Source organism: Saccostrea echinata, unplaced genomic scaffold, assembly GCF_033153115.1.
Source record: "Saccostrea echinata isolate AGI-Se365-2 ecotype Australia unplaced genomic scaffold, CSIRO_AGI_Sech_v1 ptg000009l, whole genome shotgun sequence".
Lineage (NCBI taxonomy): Eukaryota > Metazoa > Mollusca > Bivalvia > Ostreida > Ostreidae > Saccostrea > Saccostrea echinata.
Genome location: NW_026889758.1, coordinates 14525228 through 14543991, shown reverse-complemented (window position 1 = coordinate 14543991; position 18764 = coordinate 14525228). Strand labels below are relative to the sequence as shown.

The 18764-nt window shown below is 35.0% G+C and overlaps 1 protein-coding gene across 1 annotated transcript in view; it reads left to right on the top strand.

Annotated features, from left to right (window-relative positions):
* Window positions 1-4703: 4703 nt before the first annotated feature.
* The window catches only part of LOC133181844 (uncharacterized), a 32189-nt gene continuing 18128 nt past the window's right edge, over window positions 4704-18764 (top strand). The window contains exons 1-6 of the mRNA XM_061316470.1: window positions 4704-5908; window positions 11963-12090; window positions 12929-13026; window positions 14275-14371; window positions 14925-15024; window positions 16794-16878. Coding sequence (XP_061172454.1) covers window positions 4719-5908; window positions 11963-12090; window positions 12929-13026; window positions 14275-14371; window positions 14925-15024; window positions 16794-16878 — 1698 coding nt within the window. The 5' untranslated portion in view covers window positions 4704-4718. The remainder of the gene's footprint in view (window positions 5909-11962; window positions 12091-12928; window positions 13027-14274; window positions 14372-14924; window positions 15025-16793; window positions 16879-18764) is intronic.

Here is an 18764-nt window from a genome sequence, read left to right as displayed (position 1 = left end):
GACATTAGTGACGCAATATGTTAAATATCTGCTTCTAGTATTTTTTCAGAACCTCTTTTTATAGCCCCTATCAGAAATCATATACCTCTATTTTTTGTAGATTTAGGTCGCCATTGGGTGTCCGGATGTTTAAAGATATATTTATTAATGTGCCGTAGATTTTTGTGTTTTATATTTCAAATAACTACGTTTCTTATGAGAAAATTCGTTGCCAAAAATATCCATGCCGTTTTATGTCGCATAGTTTTCACAAAAGTTTGCAGTACTAAGCACGTGATTTTTATCCACAAATCTATTACTGGAAAAGGATAGCTTTTAATTGCAAACGTCATTTCCGGTCCAGATATTGATGTGCAAATGGTCAGTGCGGCATAAACGCGGTAATAACAATTGTGTTTATTTATTAGTAACAATGATTGTTGATCATTAGAGTACATGATATTAATGGATGATGTTTGACTTATTACAATTGCTTGTTCCTAATCTGCCGCTTCAAATGTCACAAGCTATATATTGTTTTCCCCTTTTTCCAAGCAATAAATAAATAATCGTTACATTCCATCTAAAAATACATTCTGTAATTTATGACACACGATTTCACAATGTTGTTACATATTGTAATGATCTAAAACATAATCGCTGTACTTTTCTTTTAATCTTATTAGTGAAATATAGAGAACGATTATATTAAAAGAGATTCAATGTTCTAATTCAGTGTTATTTGTTTTACACTTGGATTAGGATAACTCTACACAACTATTGCCTTTAAGGAGCATCATAATAAAAAACAAGAAGCCCATGGGCCACAACGCTTACCTGAGTCACTTTAGCCCTGCTGTTCTGCATCAGGCCCCAAAACCATAAACTGAGAACAGACTTAAGTCAAAATTTCAAATCTAAATAACTTTGGAAATAATTTTGATAACAGAACAAAATTTTTATCATATGTTTATACTAGAATATTATACTAACCTGCAAAATTTCAAGTATGTATGTTAAATAAAACTCAAGATATTTTAATTCAAAATTTTGACTTAAGTCTGCTCTCAGTTTATGGTCTCAAGGCTAGATTTCCCCGGAAAATTCATGTATTCTTCTGTATTTTGATCGCCTTTAGTGGCCCCACCATATAGAAGGGCGCAGTGATTTGAACAGAATTGGATCTACACTACCACAAAATGTTTCCACATTAATATGATTCATCATGGATTTGCTCTTGAGGAGTTTTAAAGATTTTTCCATGTATGATCCCTGAACATTGTGGTCCCACCCGACTCCCAGGGGTCATGATTTGAACAATTTAGAATCTACACTACCTCAGGAATCTTCCGCATATGATTCAGCTTTTTTGGTCCAGTGGTTCTTGAGATTTTTAAAGATATTTCCTATATATCTCAATTTAAAGCTTTGATTCCCTTTTGTGGTCCCACATTACACCTACGGGCCATGTTTTTGGACAATTTAGAATCATTCTACATTACATCAAGAAGCTTCCACATAAGTTTCAACTTTTCTAGTCCAGTGGTTCTTGAGAAGAAGATTTTTCATATATATATATATCAATGTAAAACTTTGATTGCCTATTGTGGCCCCACCCTACTCCTAGGGGCCATGATTTAAACAGTTTAGAATAACACTACCTTAAGGCCCTTTCACAATTGGCGCACGAGCACTTTACAACACTTTGCGATCGGAATTTTTTAGCTTCGCGCGAGCTCTCGCATACGTTGCACGATGTCTCGCATTCGTTGCATGCGTTTTAGTGGTCGCATCAAGTCTCCTCAAAATAGTGGACATGCACACTATTCAGACGCGACCAAATGCGATCCAAGTTATCGCAATGCAACGCACGAACATTAGTACGAACGTCTTACAACGTTTTGTGTACTCGTAAGAGTGATGCACGATTTTTAAAGGTCGTAAGATAAATCGCAGCTGTCTATGCGTGTGTTTTACGACCATGAGAATGTCGCTCAACGTGTCTCATGTAACCTTGCAACGTTTTACTATCATTGCACGATTTATCAGCTTCAATTTACCATGCAGATTTTATATATATACACCATATATATTATATATATACATCAATACGATATCAAACCGCCAAAACACTTTGCTGTCATAACGATACAGTCAATTATTAAATATGCACATTCTAAACGAAGAAATAAGAAAAACTGCAGCACTGTGTCGGGTTCTCTAAATTTAGAATTGCGTGGCTGATGGATGTTGCCTAAATGCACTCGATCGAGTATTCGTACGCATGATCGCAAGAGCGCCCCACATCCAATCGCACTGGCGCACGTGCAACCGTCCGATCACCTGATTACTCGCGCGATCCTATCGCATTATCTTACAACACTCGCTTTCATTTTATATCAGTCGCATATAGACGCAAGATATATCGCAAGATTTAATGCATTTGCATCGCACAACGGTCGCTTTAGATCTTGCGAATTTCGTACGAACACTTTTCATATGCGATTATTTCGGCAACAATTTACGATCCAAATCATTTTTTTTCGGTCGCACGAATATTTTGTCGCGTCTGCTCGTGCGCCAATTGTGAAAGGGCCTTTAGGAAGCTTCTAGATAAGTTTCAGCTTTCCTAGTCCAATGGTTCTTGAGAAGATTATTATAAAGATTTTTCCTATATATTCCAATTTAAAACTTTAATGTGGCCCCACCCTACCCCCAGGGGTCATGATTTGAACAGTTTAGAATCTACACTACCTTAGGAAGCTTCCAGATAAGATTCAGTTTTCCTAGTCCAGTGGTTCTTGAGAAGAATATTTTTAAAATACTTTCCTATATATTCCAATGTAAAACTTCCCTATTCTGGCCCCACCCTACCCCCAGGGGCCATGATTTGAACAATTTAGAATCTACAATACCTTAGGAAGCTTCCAGATTAGATTCAGTTTTCCTAGTCCAGTGGTTCTTGAGAAGAATATTTTTAAAGATTTTTCCTATATATTCCAATGTAAAACTTTAATGTGGCCCCACCCTACCCCCGGGGGTCATGATCTGTACAATTTAGAATCTACCCTACCTCAGAAAGCTTCCACATAAGTTTCATCTTTTCTGGTCCAGTGGTTCTTGAGAAGAAGATTTTTCCTGACTCCACCCTATTTTTGCCTTTTCTCGATTATCTCCTCTTGGAAGGGGGTTTGGTCCTTCATTTTAAAAACTTAGAATCATCTTCACCCTGGGATGCTTTGCACCAACTTTGGTTAAAATTGGCCCAGTGGTTCTTCAGAAGAAGTTGAAAAAGTGAAAGTTTACAAATGGACGGACAGACATCTAGCCTTGAGACCATAAACTGAGAGCAGACTTAAGTCAAAATTTTGATTTTAAATATCTTGAGTTTTATTTAACATACATACTTGAAATTTTGCAGGTTAGTATAATATTCTAGTATAAACATATGATAAAAATTTTGTTCTGTTATCAAAATTATTTCCAAAGTTATTTAGATTTGAAATTTTGACTTAAGTCTGTTCTCAGTTTATGGTCTTGGGGCTAGACAGACAGACGGAGTGACCAGAAAAGCTCACTTGAGCTTTCAGCTCAGGTGAGCTAAACAAAAGCGATCATTATGTAACAATGATCAACTCAGTATTCCCATATGTTTTTATGGAGGGATGACTGATGATAGAAAAATGAATTCTACGATGCTCGCTGTTCTAACTTATCAAATTAACAGTCTTGCAGAAAGTGTTTACGTTCATTATTGCCCTGGAATCACCAGAGACATAAATAACCGATAAAATCATGGGAAGGAGACTTGAATTTATGTCGAAGAGTGTTACACTGATATGTATTCATATAAACCTTTACTTTAACCAGAAACTTACTCAAAAAAGTTATTCTGCTTTCCATAACACATGAACACTCATAATTTTTTAAAATGAAAAACATATTTTGGTTATTGTGAATTTACAATATGCCATTTCTGATCAGAACAGGGGTCAAATAAAACATCAATTTTAGAACTGCTGAGATATTTTATGATACAAAGATAAGGTATCAGGGAATTATTTTGCCTTTAACATGTTTAACATGATGGAATATTAAAACATATATTTTGTATGTATAGCAGAGTGCACTGTTTTAGCAGAATCGGGTATCTACAGGTTGGCCTCATCGAAGCGGACTGGAATTCAATGATCGATATCGCAATGTAGAATTTTTTTTTTTTAAACTGTGAATATAACACTTCCCAAACACACTATTTTAGAGATCACCAATTTTTATGAAAAAAAATATATCAAAATAAATTATTCAAGCTTACCAGCTAGCTATGGTACTGGGAAATAACGATCACTTATCTACAATACCAACGTGAGAGTTAATAATGCAAGATCATTTTATCAACAATAACACCGTAAGAGTTAGGGTATTAGTGCAAGATCCCCACATTATCTCTTCCATATGTATCTATCAGGCCCCAACTTCCGTCATTTTGTTAAAAAGCGTGAAAAGCTTATTTTCTATATTTCCTGCCGTGCCTTGTACTCACTGAAGCTCTGTGTAGCGCTGACGGCATGGCGCTTAATCAAATAAAACTTATCTCTGCAATTAGTTTAAAGTAACAAATCCACCTCTGTGATGCGTGGAATTTCAAGTAAAAAATAACTTGAATTCTGATATTTTATGTGTAAGAAAAAATATGTTTAAAAAAAAATTGAGGATATTATTACAGGAGATCGGATGGTATGGGTGACGAATATCGAGACTCGGCTCGGCAATGGAGAACTTACTCTCTTGTGTTGCTACTTTTCCTGGTCGCTCTAATTGCTGGCTTTGCAGCAACGATTGTGTATTACGAAATAGTCCGTAAACCTTACGGTGCAAGACACTGCAATCGAGTCACGCTGACAGAACAACTTCTTCAAGGTGATCCAAGTCACTCCATTTTCCGAGATCTTACAGAAAATGAGTGGTCAGCTTTAGAAAATTACTTGTATTCCAACAAAGCTTTCAATCTTAAAAGAAGAAACATATATGCGCCGAATTCGAGTTATCTGTACTACGCCGAATTGTTGTTGCCCAACAAAACATCCGCTTTAGATTTTCTGGACTTTATAGGCCGGCCTCAGCCACCAAGAGAGGCGCGTGTTGTGTTGTTCCGTGGTGATAAATCTCCCCCAGTGACGGAGGAGTATTCTGTTGGCCCGCTGAACAAAATAGAAAATCATAGACTTCTAGTATTGGCGCCATATCTCTACAGACCAGTGTCCGCCATTGAAACCCGCGCGGTCCGGAAACTATTGAGGCGAGTTGACGTCACGCTTAAATATGTCTTAGAGGAGAGTTACGAGGCTAGCTTCTTTGACTGTGATCCACAATGTCTAATTCTGGACTATTTCACTCCTGTGTCTCCAGCTATGTCTGGGAGAAACGTCCGCCTAATATGGTATTGGACTCATTACAAAGTCAAACAATCCATGCTGAATCCTGTAGACTTTTTCATCTTATTTAATTTGGATGGATCAGATCCTAACAAATACCATATAGAAAAAATATGGTACTCAGGACAAGAGTACACATCTCCCGAGCATATTCTAGAGGCGTTTATTTCTGGAAATTCGGCAAAATCTTCGATCCCATTCCCGGTAGATCCACACATTCTACTCTCCGTTGATCCCTCTATTCCTACTATGGTATTGCGCAGTCCAAAAGTGGTAGAACCGGATGGACACAGATATTCTGTCAATCAGGGAAGAGTTCAGTACATGGACTGGGATTTCCACTTCAGAATGTCGACAACATTCGGGCCACAGTTATTGGATGTAAGATACAGGAACACTCGTATTCTGTATGAACTCAGTCTCCAAGAGATAGCAGCGATTTCATCCGGGCATCACCCATGGCTACGTCACTCCAGCCTCGTGTACAGCAGTCTTTCACTGGGAAGGCATGCTAGACCATTGTTACCGTCTGTAGACTGCCCCCTACATGCTACATACATCTCAGTCACAACATCGCAGGAAAGTAGACCTAAAAGCGGTATTCTCCCTAACGCCTTTTGCGTGTTCGAACAGGATTCGGGTTTGCCACTTCGTCGAACATCATCAAATAATTTCTATTCGGGATTATCTGATATTTCATTAACATTAAGAGCCATAGTATCTGTGCTTGGTAACGAATTTATCATTGATGTTGTGTTTCGTTTAAATGGGGTGATAGAGACTAGGGTAACTGTTACAGGATTTCCAATGGGAACATTCCACGCACCGCAAGAGTCTCGTTATGGATTCCGATTGCGGGAAAACTTCATAGCACCCGTTCGACAATTTTCATTTCATTTTAAAGTAGATTTAGACATACATGGTACACGCAACCGATTTGAAACCATTGATATACAAACTCAGGATATATATTCAAGTGACGAGTATGGCAGTGAAGAAAAGGTTATTCAGCAATTAAAAATAAGAACCGATCTTAAAATGACAGAACAGGATGGGGTTATTAAAGACATTTCAGAAAAGTACTTTATATTCCATAATGACAAAATCAAAACGAAATACAAAGACCTTAGTGCTTATCGGTTACATCTGGCTGGAAACGCGGCAGGACAACTGTTGTCTTCTGGTACCGGAAATGAGCCGTCGGTCTCCTGGTCTCGTTATCATATAGCAGTGACCAAGAGTAAGGATACAGAAACTTGCAGTAGTTCTATCTATGCCATGTGGGATTCACAGAAACCAGTTGTTAACTTTCAGAACTATATATCAGACGATGAAGACATCGTAGATGAGGTGAATATCTCAGTCAAATGAAATTAACCTTAATTCATACTAAAATTCTTTCTAACACAAAAACAGAAAGCTGCTTTTTTTCTTACTATTAACTTTTGTAAATTTCATGATAAACTAAATCGACGCCTGTCAACTTGGAATCCAACTCTTTGGATCAAGCTCTTTGGATCAAGCAGCAATAATATATGCATGTATTTACTAGTATATACGTGTACTAGCAAGCACTTCAACATGCAGCAAGTTGTCAGTTCTATGCTTGAAATCTGCAGTCGTAGCCTATACAAATACAACTCTTTTAGGAGATACAACTCATTAAGAGAAGCCTTCCTCCCTCTCTCGTTTCTCTTACATGCAGTTGTACCGTTCCCACTAGTTACAATAATTTCTGCTTTTGACGTTACAGGATCTGGTTGCCTGGGTGACTTTGAGGACGTACAAGATTCCATCTATGGAGTCACTTCCGGTTTTTCAGACAGCAGGAGACGTACAGTCTTTCTTTCTTTCTCCTTTTAATTATTACAAAGAAGACCCATCAATTAAGTCAAGAGATGCCTTAATTGTGGAACAAAGTTCTGATTCAGCAGTAGATATTCCTAAATATAATGTAACAACGTATAGTATGAATAATAATGGTATTACAAAATCGTTTAAATGCTCCACTGAATACCAAGTTATGGACGAAATCGTGCTCCTTAAAACTGAACCTTTATACAAAAGCTCTGTTCCTGATGGAGAGAAATAAATTTGTATTTTTGTCATTTGTATTTTATTACGAAGAATCAAGTAGGCATATATCAATCCGATTCCTGACCATGAATTACTGCCTAAAGCACAAAACTCAATCAAGCTTTGATTATTTACTTATTTCTTTAACACTCCCAACACCACAGCACCCCACCAATTGTTAAAGGTACAAATGGACTTTGTTTAAAAGTAGAATTCGACCAAACTGAGGCTGGGTTCTGACCTGTATGACAAGATCATTTCAGTTAGCGTTCATTATGATCTGAGGATGTTTCATGACCCTGAATCAAGGTCAGTTAAAGGTCATAGAAATGTCCCACAAATTTTATTAAAATGTAAAATGTGTGCTTTGGGAACAAAAGGGGTGAAGTTGATATATGCCATCTCACTTTTAGTAAACAATAAAAAGTCCTCATTAGTTTTATCGGTGATATTGTACAAACTTATCTTTTCAAAAAAAATTCTATGTAGAAAAGAAGTACTAGTAAAGCATCAGGTTTAAAGTTTAGCATTATAAATTTTCAATACTGACAAATGTACGCAAGAGAAAATATGACTTTAATATCATCAAAAAATGGCAAATGTCTGGCGTGACCAGTAGATTCTGACTTCTATTTTCTAAAATCTTCATTTTTAATTATTATGAATTAATGCACCAAAGTAGGTTATTGCATTGTAAATTGCCTTGCGTTTGGGGTTGCGACAGTTTCTGGAAATAAATAAAAAGGCCTTGGAAAAGTAAAGCAAGATGGCCTTGATTCATGGCCATACAATGTACTTGCGTAAACATGAATGCACGTCATCAAATTCTGATTTCAAACACTCTTTTTACCCATAAAATGTAGGCCACCTGCAGCATGAAACATCGCTGTATCCCCTTTTAATTAAGCAATTCTGACCATTTTTTGGCATTTCAATAATTTAAACAATCATGAATTTTTGTCGGAAATATTTGATCATTCATTAGTAAAATACAGTCACATGTAATATCCAAAGTAAAGCATATCACCAGTAAAGCAGCCTTTTTCTAGATCACTCGTACGGAAGTCATAGATATCCATCCAAGATCCGAAGCATGCAGCTTGTTCAGCAGTAAAACTGTGGAAGTCCTCCCAGAACTTTATGTTTTATATTCATTCCAGGCACGTAGCAACAGGGGGGCCTGAACCCCCCCTTTTTTTCCAAAACTTTTTTTTACTATTTGAAATGTTAATTGAAAGGCCGGTTACCCCCCCCCCCCCTCCCCCCAATTTTTGTTGTAGAATAGTAAAATAAGGGTTTTGTAGTAGTGTATGAATAAAATTTGGTACTGAAAGAAGTTCGGACAATTTTCCTTTTTTTTTTTTGCTTGTCAAGTTTTTTTTCAGGTAAGTTGAATTTTTTTTTTCTCTGGCTGCCCCCCCCCCTTTCAAAAACGATGTTATGTCCCTGCATTCGATTTGAAGATAGTAGGTCACGTACACAATCTATACTCCTGTCTAGTCGACCAGAAAATATAGGTCACATCTAGAATTTAAAGGGTTTAGTCTAAATATTTCAAAATAGAAATAAATTCTTAATTAAAACCCCCAAAATAAAGTTCATATTACAAGCTTCCAAAGATAGTCCCACCCCTAGAGATACCAAGGAGTCCTGGGACAAATTTAAAATTCCAAAAAATTTATGTACTACTACATGACACAGTCATTCACATGCTTTCTTTTTATACCACTTAAAATGTTGAAGGAGTTCCAATCGATTACAACCAGCTTAAAATCGATTTTCAAACCTTATTTTTTCAAACCATTTTACTAAAATCAATAGCATTAAAACGTACGACTTTTCAACACTTTGTACAACCATTCCCCACGATAAATTGAAGTCCAGGCTTTTTGACATCATAGACAGCTGCTTGTTCAATAAAAATGGAACTCGTATACTTACCTTGTTATTGTTCATTTACAAAATTATTTTGTTAAAAAGCACCCTGATTGTACACACAAGTACTCTGAAGTTGATATTAAAAGATGCTTGAGTTTCGGATTGACAGTATCTACAAATGTATGTAGTTTTTGGAGATCAGGTCTTCCAACAATCTGTTGGAATTTCCATGGGTACCAATTGCGCCCCCTTATTAGCAGACCTGTTTTTGTATTCATATGAAGCAGAATTTATTCAAAAACTTCTACACGAGAAGAAAACACTTGCTGTGGCCCTCAACTCGACATTTAGATATATCGACGACGTATTATCAATTAACAATAGTTACTTTCATTCATATGTCGACTCAATATATCCCAGTGAGCTTGATATAAAAGATACCACAGATTCTGACACATCTGTTTCATATTTAGATATTTTACTAGAAAAGAACGTCAATGGTAACCTAACAACAAAGCTTTATGATAAACGTGATGGCTTCGACTTTTCAGTCGTCGACTTCCATTACCTATGTAGCAATATACCCTTATCGACTGCATATGGGGTTTATGTCTCTCAGTTCATTCGATACGCAAGAGCATGCTCTGCGTATGAACAATCTCTAAAACGAGGCAAGCTATTGACAAACAAGTTGATGAAACAAGGATATCCACAGTCTCGTTTAAAGTCATCATTTCGCAAGTTTTACGGTCGATACAATGATCTTGTCAGGACATACAACCTATCATTGAGTCAAATGCTGACTGACGTTTTTCATACTAATTGTTAGGCCATCATTTATCCACTGAACTGTCTACGGATTTTCCCGTTTTTTCCCCGATCATGACAAGGAGCACACGGCGGGTGTGACCGATCGGCAGGGGATGCTCACTCCTCCATGGCACCTGATCCCACCTCTAAATTTTGAGGTCCGTGTTTGCTCTGCTCCAAATCTGTATCGTTTCATTGGACTTTCGAGATTGAATACTGTTCGTTTTCTTCATATTTCATTGCACATCTACATGACAACAAGCAAATTCAAAGAATTGTGGTCCCCCATTTTTTCGGACTGCAATAGTCCGAAAAGACGGCAGGCCGAACGAACTTTGGGCCGAACTGTGAAAAATATGCATCGGTGGGGGTTGGGGTAGATTCCAATTTCATTTTAACAGTACAGCACGGCCTGTCGTAAATTTCGAATGTGGTAGCGTAAAATTTGAAATAATTAAAATTTTGTATTTAATATATTAAAGTGACACAACAAAGTTATAAACTAAATTATGATAACAGAATGAGATTTTTCAAAGTAATCTGAGCTACAAACGGTTGGAATTTTTTTTCCAATTTAATCCGAACAATTATTTTTTTTTACTACCGCATTGTTTCCGTGAAGAAGAATATCCGGTTCAAGAACAGTAAACAAGGTCAGCACACAAACTCCAGAAAGTGAATCCTCAGTATGATGTCCTGACGAAAGAAAAAAACCTGGTAGGCATATTATCAGCATATAAATTCTGTTTTTTCTTTTACTGAGTTTTGGGAATGATAATTATTTGAATATGTTTGTGTCACGTCCGTCACTTGTGATAACAGATAATCTTATGTTTTGAAATTGTTAATGTAATACCTGATTACTAGGCTATGTCATTTAGATAGGACCCAACGCAAAATAATACTGTCACTAAGAATTTAAGACAGTAACATTTTGATTTTTTCTTCATTTTATTTGAAAGGTATTTATTAATAATTTGGCAACATGTAAATAAATGTAAGGAAGTGTTACATTATGCAGTTATTGTTTTGTTATAAATATAAAGGAATTGATTATATTAGTAAGCTATGAGTCGGTAAGGTCATGGCTTCATACCATCGGCTGTAAAAATGCACAAGCTAGTGCCACTATTCAATTTCATTAACACTGATGTATTTAAGTTCTGTAAATCTGTTATATAGATCTAGCTCAAACAGTTTCTCATTTTATATTGGAGTTTTGACTAGCATAACACACATAATATTTTATGAGAATTGTGCAAAATTGGTATTTATACAGTAAAAGTGTGCAATATATTAATTAAGCATTAGTTGTCCTGGAAGTGTTCAATAGAATGTCACTCAAAACCCTTATCAAACTTGATGATTTTCCTTTTGAAGGTATTATTAGGCTAATACATACTCTATCATTTGTTTTTAATTCCAGTTTTTGTTCTTTTATGAATAAACACACCTTCCCAAGCTGGCCACTACCCCTCATAAATTGTACTGTTGAGCAGTTATTGGTTAATAAGACATTAATTAATTTTGTTTACAACATTGTGTACAGTATTGAAAGTTTCAGGAAATACTGGTTATTCCTATACTTATAATATACTATATATATATATATATATATATATATATATATATATATATATATATATATATATATATATATATATATATATATATATATATATATATATATATTTAATAACAGACTATTTATTAGCTAATAATTATCAATACAACACCAGGTTTGTTTCTACTAAATTTATACATTGTTTCGTATTTTGTCTTACTATTGTAGATATGGATGGTGAAGATACTAGCCCAACAGCAAATTCCCGGTTCTCTTTCTCTCGGACCAGTAGCACTGGTTCAATTCCCGCAGGCTGTTTCTCTTCAGCCTCCTCGGCACAGGGTTCTGGTTTGTTTGGGGTTTTTTTGTTGACAGTTTTTATTTCTTGTAATGTCCTAACAGATGAATTTAAATTTCCGTGTACATGTAGAAACATAATAATTGACGCATATTCTAAATATTAAATAAATAATCAGCATTTATTCATAACTTTTAACTTCAAGAGAAATATTTTCCATAGAAACACACATCAATTTTTCAAGATGCGCAGAATACTAAATTGGCTTATACTTTCGTGTGTTGATTCTAACATATCGGTGAATTCAACAAATAATTTTACTTAAACAAATGTAATTCAAAATTTACTATAACTGTGAATATTTATTTTAGTATGAACTGATACTTTACCAAATTGAATGTGTAAAGCATACCTTTAATGGTTTTGTTGTTTAATAATAATAATAATAATAATAATACTTTATTTATAGAAGGTAACCTGATTAGTGCAAGCACTAGTCTTCCTCAGGGCCTTCTTTATAACACATATACAATGTATATATACAATAAGCACAAATCACAATTATGAGACAATAAAATATAAACACTATGTTACAATAGAATAAATAAAACATCAAAATTTCATTAAAAGGTGGAAAGGGTAGAGTACGGGGGGGGGGGGGGGGGGGGGGGGGGGAAGTAACATATTTAAATTTATGTAGAATCAGTACGTTTCATAACTAAAAAATTTTCAACCTTACTTTTAAATATCGCAAGGGATTGGGAATTCCTGATACTAATGGGCAACTCATTCCAGATAATAACCCCTGAATATTGTAAAGAATTTTTAAATAAATTTGTTTTATATTTTGGCAACAGAAGAATTTTAAAGATGGAATTGAATTTTCAGATGATGAGGACAGTGATAGTAAGCCGACACTGAGCTACAAAGACAGGAGAAGAGAGGCTCACACACAGGCTGAGCAAAAGCGGAGAGATGCCATTAAGGTAAATATAATGATTTAACAGTACATATATCACACACACTGAACTACAAAGACAGGAGAAGAGAGGCTCACACACAGGCTGAGCAAAAGCGGAGAGATGCCATCAAGGTAAATATAGTGATTTAACAGTAGATATATCACACACACGGAGCTACAAAGATAAAAACAGTGATTTCACAGTACATATATCACACACACTGAGCTAAAAGATAGGTGAAGAGAGGCTCACACACAGGCTGAGCAAAAGTGGAGAATGCCATCAAGGTAAACACAGTCCTTAAGGAAGCTCTAAACACTATTGAAAAATGCTTTTTGGACTTTGAGAAAGAAATATAAAGGTGCACATATTCAATGACTGGGATAAGTACGCACCCAGGCATTAAATTAAATAATGGTGCAATGCTTTTAAAAATGCTGTGCCCTTATGGTGCATATCATCATCACACATACTTTTAAACTCTTAGCTTTTCCCCACTGGCTTGTAATCTCTTTCGCTACAATGTTTTAACAATTTGCATCATATTTATGCTTGAAAAATTAAAGTGACTGCTGTCCATCAAAGCGTAACTATGACTTAGAATCTTCAGTATCTTATCAAACAGTTAAATGTTTTCTGATTGGTTAATACGGTAAGTTGACATTAATGCACACGAAGTTGAAGAAAATCCTTGTCAAGAGAAAAGCCCGACTTTTCTTAATTTTGCAGTCAAATCAAGTCAAATTTTAACCTTCCATTTTCAATACACGTTCCCTAAGAAATTCCATATGGCGCCTTGATTTTAGAAATGTCTCATTGACGCTGACTTGGAACGTGCCATTGTCGCATTTAGCCTTTGTCTTATCCTGATCACAGCATATTCAGTGTATCTAGTTAATGAAATAGATTTGTTGACCAAGCTCAAATAATAGATCTGGAAAATGGTGATATTTTTAACTGCATGTGTGCCAGTATGTAAAAACAGATTCATTGCAGATCAGTGAAGAATATTGCTTGATTTTAAGGATGCTTATGATACCTGCTCTGTTTATCCATGAAATAGATTTGTTGACCAATGTCAAATAATAAATCTGGAAAATGGTGATATTTTTAACTGCATGTGTACTAGTATGTAAAAATACTAGGGAACTGATACTGTAACTAAATAAGAATGTTATACAATAAATGATTCCTTCCATTCCAAAGCTGGTGCTTAATTTATGGCAGAGTGAAATGTTTTTTATTTGAAATAAATTTGTGTAATAATTTCAGAAAGGTTATGATGAACTGCAATATATTGTACCGACCTGTCAACAGACTGATCAGATTGGAGGTACCAAGCTTAGCAAGGCCACGGTTCTGCAGCGCTGTGAGTAATCTCTGTATACAGTATAAACTGTTCTACTTCAGTCAATCAGTGCCAATCTATAGATAGATGGCATCAATACAAAAGTGTTACATCAACATGTAGAATATGAAAATTGTTAAGTCAATGTCTTAGTACTGTAAGGGTGAAAAATGACTTGACCTGTTAATACTTGCTATATTTACTGTTTTATTTAATTATTTAGTAAGTCAACAGTTCAAGATTTAGTTGATACAGTTGAACTTTATTATCTTGAACACTGATATCTTAAATACCAGTGATATGTCAAAGTGAGTTGGCAGTCCCAACCACTTTTTCTTTATGTTTTTTACCTCGTTACCCCAAAACCTTGAATATCTTGAAGTCTAATCTTGATACCATTGAGTTGGAGATAACGAGATTTAACTGTATTTTACAAGAACAGTTGATTTATACAACACTAAGGATCTATGTGCTGAAATCCTGGCACCCTTTCTTGGGGCTACGACTTTCAACAACACAAAAAAGATAGATAATATAATATATATAATTCTCAGTGATTTATTTTGACTTTCAGCCATTGATTACATCCAGTTTCTGATCACACAGAAAAAGAAGCAGGAAGATGAGCTGGACTCTCTGAGGAAAGAAGTCATGGCACTCAAGATCATGAAGGCGTATGTTTTTAAGTGATCTTATTAACAGAAATAATTAACATGGAAAGAAGTCATGGCATTCAAGATCATGAAGGCGTATGTTTATAAGTGGTCTTATTAACAAAAATAATTAACATGGAAAGAAGTCATGGCACTCAAGATCATGAAGGCATATGTTTATAAGTGGTCTTATTAACAAAAATAATTAACATTCAAAGAAGTCATGGCACTCAAGATCATGAAGGCGTATGCTTATAAGTGGTCTTATTAACAAAAATAATTAACATGGAAAGAAGTCATGGCACTCAAGATCATGAAGGCGTATGTTTATAAGTGGTCTTATTAACAAAAATAATTAACATGGAAAGAAGTCATGGCACTCAAGATCATGAAGGCATATGTTTATAAGTGGTCTTATTAACAAAAATAATTAACATGGAAAGAAGTCATGGGATTATGAAGGGGTACGTTTGTAACTGATCTCATTAATGAAAATAATTAATATGTAAAAAAGTCATGGCACTCAAGATTATGAAAGCATATGTTTGTGATTGGTACTACTTACTGAAAACGTACTCATTTTCACACTAATCGTTATTTAGTGTTTTGGGCTACTTCATGTTTGCTAAGTTACTTAAAGCGGGTTTTCTTGGCGGGTGTAAAATTTGGCATTTTGCTTTGCTAAAGGTGTAATAATTTTGGCGTAATTTAATTTAGTGGACACAGGGTTCCAGCTCTTTGCAGAAGAACACTAAGAAGAATACTAAATATTTTAGTGATTAAAATTTTAGCAGGCTATAGATAGTTTTCGATAGGCCTGAAAATAGCAAGAGTTATTTCCTGTTGGTCACCATATTGGAGGTCCAACGAGCGAATTTTCCTCTTTGAGCATCCAATTTTAAACTTGTATGGCAGAAATATAAGGGCAAAAATCTTTAAAATACTAAAATTACGAATTAAAGGAAGTTTGTGTTAATGTAAATTCATAAGAAAAATTGTGCTATCTTCACCCAATTGCCCAGTATGACAAGTTTAAATTGGTTGAATAATGAAGGAATTTAAGCTTGTATACCTCCAATATGGCGACCAATGGAATATAACTCTTGCTAAAATCATGTCAGTCAAAAACTATCTATTACCAAATTGCCAAAATAAGCGAAAATTAGCACCCTGCTAAAATAACCTGCTATATGGTATAAGTATACACATACATATTTTTAAAACTTAGATACATATAGAAGCTTGTATCCAATTAGGCCATTCAATATTACACTATATATGTATATAATAAGTTTGGACAGTTCAGAAGTGGAAACATACTTAATCCTCTTCATACATTTCTGTTCAGAAGGCAGAAACAGAAAACAAGCAGAATTTCTCAGCAGAGATAATGAGATAAATGATGATTTAATAATAAGATAAAGATTGTTTTGCTTAGCTGCAATTCTTTGGTCCCACAATATGCAATGGCCTTTAGTATTCAGTTCTCCTATTTACTATTTGTAATGTACACTTCACCGTTTTACAAGTGTTTCTCAGATATCCCAAATAATTAAGTGGTCTTTTCTGGAGAGAAAGGATAGGAGGTACATCACATTCAACAGAGATCTATTCAATCTCTAAGGTCATCTATATATACACGTACATAGTCTCAAAGGTCATACCTACATATACATGTACATAGTCTCAAAGGTCATACCTACATATACACATACATAGTTTTTATTATCATTTGACATTTTTTTTTATGTGTCCTCATCTCTGCTTAAAGTGATGCAATCTTTTATCAGAAATTATGAACACATTGTGAAGACCCACCAGAACACACCCATGCATGGACAGAACCTTGTATCAGATGAGAGAAAATTTCAAGTGGTAAGTCTTTATATCCAGGAGTTCTATGTGAGTAGTGTTAAGTCTTTATATCCAGGAGTTCTATGTGAATACATGCAGTACAAGTCTTTATATCCAGGAGTTCTATGTGAATAGTGGTAAGTCTTTATATCCAGGAGTTCTATGTGAATAGTGTTAAGTCTTTATATCCAGGAGTTCTATGTGAGTAGTGTTAAGTCTTTATATACAGGAGTTCTATGTGAATACATGCAGTACAAGTCTTTATATCCAGGAGTTCTATGTGAATTGTGTTAAGTCTTTATATCCAGGAGTTCTATGTGAATACATGCAGTACAAGTCTTTATATCCAGGAGTTCTATGTGAATAGTGTTAAGTCTTTATATCCAGGAGTTCTATGTGAATAGTGTTAAGTCTTTATATCCAGGAGTTCTATGTGAATAGTGTTAAGTCTTTATATACAGGAGTTCTATGTGAATAGTGTTAAGTCTTTATATCCAGGAGTTCTATGTGAGTAGTGTTAAGTCTTTATATACAGGAGTTCTATGTGAATACATGCAGTACAAGTCTTTATATCCAGGAGTTCTATGTGAATAGTGGTAAGTCTTTATATCCAGGAGTTCTATGTGATTAGAAATAAGTCTTTATATCCAGGAGTTCTATGTGAATAGTGTTAAGTCTTTATATCCAGGAGTTCTATGTGAATACATGCAGTACAAGTCTCTATATCCAGGAGTTCTATGTGAATAGTGGTAAGTCTTTATATCCAGGAGTTCTATGTGAATAGAAATAAGTCTTTATATACAGGAGTTCTATGTGAATACATGCAGTACAAGTCTTTATATCCAGGAGTTCTATGTGAATAGTGTTAAGTCTTTATATCCAGGAGTTCTATGTGAATAGTGGTAAGTCTTTATATCCAGGAGTTCTATGTGAATACATGCAGTACAAGTCTCTATATCCAGGAGTTCTATGTGAATAGTGTTAAGTCTTTATATCCAGGAGTTCTATGTGAATAGAAATAAGTCTTTATATACAGGAGTTCTATGTGAATACATGCAGTACAAGTCTTTATATCCAGGAGTTCTATGTGAATAGTGTTAAGTCTTTATATCCAGGAGTTCTATGTGAGTAGTGTTAAGTCTTTATATACAGGAGTTCTATGTGAATACATGCAGTACAAGTCTTTATATCCAGGAGTTCTATGTGAATAGTGGTAAGTCTTTATATCCAGGAGTTCTATGTGAATAGAAATAAGTCTTTATATCCAGGAGTTCTATGTGAGTAGTGTTAAGTCTTTATATACAGGAGTTCTATGTGAATACATGCAGTACAAGTCTTTATATCCAGGAGTTCTATGTGAATAGTGGTAAGTCTTTATATCCAGGAGTTCTATGTGAATAGAAATAAGTCTTTATATCCAGGAGTTCTATGTGAATAGTGTTAAGTCTTTATATCCAGGAGTTCTATGTGAATACATGCAGTACAAGTCTCTATATCCAGGAGTTCTATGTGAATAGTGGTAAGTCTTTATATCCAGGAGTTCTATGTGAATAGAAATAAGTCTTTATATACAGGAGTTCTATGTGAATAGTGTTAAGTCTTTATATCCAGGAGTTCTATGTGAATACATGCAGTACAAGTCTCTATATCCAGGAGTTCTATGTGAATAGTGGTAAGTCTTTATATCCAGGAGTTCTATGTGAATAGAAATAAGTCTTTATATACAGGAGTTCTATGTGAATACATGCAGTACAAGTCTTTATATCCAGGAGTTCTATGTGAATAGTGGTAAGTCTTTATATCCAGGAGTTCTATGTGAATAGTGGTAAGTTTTTATATACAGGAGTTCTATGTGAATAGTGGTAAGTCTTTATATACAGGAGTTCTATGTGAATAGAGGTAAGTCT